Source organism: Ipomoea nil, unplaced genomic scaffold (genome assembly GCF_001879475.1).
Source record: "Ipomoea nil cultivar Tokyo-kokei standard unplaced genomic scaffold, Asagao_1.1 scaffold3069, whole genome shotgun sequence".
NCBI lineage: Eukaryota > Viridiplantae > Streptophyta > Magnoliopsida > Solanales > Convolvulaceae > Ipomoea > Ipomoea nil.
The window spans coordinates 2,616,321-2,617,892 of NW_017619497.1; the positions used below are offsets into that span (position 1 = coordinate 2,616,321).

At 42.0% G+C, this 1,572-nt stretch overlaps 1 protein-coding gene across 1 annotated transcript; it reads left to right on the top strand.

Annotated features, from left to right (window-relative positions):
- The first annotated feature begins 499 nt into the window (after positions 1 to 499).
- On the top strand, positions 500 to 1,446 carry LOC109164680 (ethylene-responsive transcription factor ERF003-like). Its single transcript, XM_019313210.1, has 2 exons — positions 500 to 821; positions 913 to 1,446. The coding sequence occupies exons 1-2, from the start codon at positions 583 to 585 to the stop codon at positions 1,376 to 1,378; spliced, it is 705 nt and encodes a 234-aa protein (XP_019168755.1). The 5' UTR covers positions 500 to 582; the 3' UTR covers positions 1,379 to 1,446.
- The last annotated feature ends 126 nt before the right edge of the window (positions 1,447 to 1,572 follow it).

Here is a 1,572-nt window from a genome sequence, read left to right on the forward strand (position 1 = left end):
ATGATTAGAAAACATACATGATTAATAGACAACTCGCTTCGCTCATTCTGCTCCAGTGCACTTGATACGCTCTACTATGATCCAACAGCATCTGTCATCTTCTAGTAACATATGAGACATACACAACAAAATAATAATAATAATTCAAGATATTAATTAACTCACATGATAAATCAGTGATCCACACGTAACAGAATTTTATAATAATATTATAATTTTTGTAGTATGTATACACTGAAAATATATTATCAGTGGCATAATAAAATGATGACCTGCGCAATATAAATAGCACAAGATTCTATCTATACATACAATAATACCTCACAACTATGTATTTGATTGTAGGCACACGCTAGGTATGAATTGCAATTCATATATGTTGAACTACAATAAGGTATGATGCCTAGTCTTCATTATTATTTGCTTCTTTTTATTATTATTTTCTTTTCTTTTCTTTGCTTTATGGTTTTTCCAATCGGGAAAGGAAAGAACAAAGCTTTGAAATATTAGAAAGTTGTAGAGAGAGAGAGGCTTTAGTGGGTCCCATTCCCAATATTGATTGCCAGCTGAGAGTAGTAAAGAATGCTTACAAAAACCCCTGAACTCTTCACCCCCATTTCCTCCTCATACTCTGCTCATCATACATTTTCACCAACACTCCCATTATTATTACCCTCTCTCAGGCATTTTCACAAACACTTACAACACCACTGCCGAGTTTCAAGATCTCTGTCAGCCATGGCTAGACCTCAACAACGATTCCGGGGCGTCCGGCAGCGACATTGGGGATCTTGGGTCTCCGAAATTCGCCATCCCTTATTGTAAACTCTCTTTCTTTTTCTTGGAAATATGGTGATTGCTTTGACCGGGGGCAAGGTGTTTGATGAAATGTCTTGCGTTTTGTGTTCACAGGAAGACGAGGATATGGCTTGGTACGTACGAGACTGCGGAGGACGCAGCGAGGGCGTACGACGAGGCGGCCAGGCTGATGTGTGGGCAAATGGCGAGAACGAACTTCCCTTACAATGCCGGCGATCACCAATCGTCGTCTTCTTCGAGAAAATTCCTCTCTGCTAATCTGATAGCCAAGCTGCAGAGATGCCAAATGACGTCTCACAGTGTCGCCAAAAGACCCACGGCTCAAGCCAGGGCGCCGGAACAAGAATACCCACCGCCGGCCGTTAGCAGGGGCGACGGAGCTCCGGCGAATAATCTCGCGCAAAGCGGCGCAGAAACGGTGGAAAATTGGGTGGGGTGTCAGGGCCAGGAAGGGAGTGGGCAAGAATTCAAGGCCCTTGAAGATCACCATATAGAGCAGATGATTGAGGAGTTGCTTGATTATGGCTCCATTGAGCTTTGCTCTGTTCTTCAAGAATAGAGAATGCATTATTATTGTAGTTGCAATTTTTTAAGTGCTTTAAATTTGTCTCCTAATTGCATTTCAAATGCCTTCATAATCTTGCATAAATTCGGCCCGCCTGAACTTCTCCCAAAAGGTTGAATCCTCAACCTAAGGGTCCGACAGAGTACAGTAACTCAATGACTCAGCAGACAAGATCAAATATCGATGTC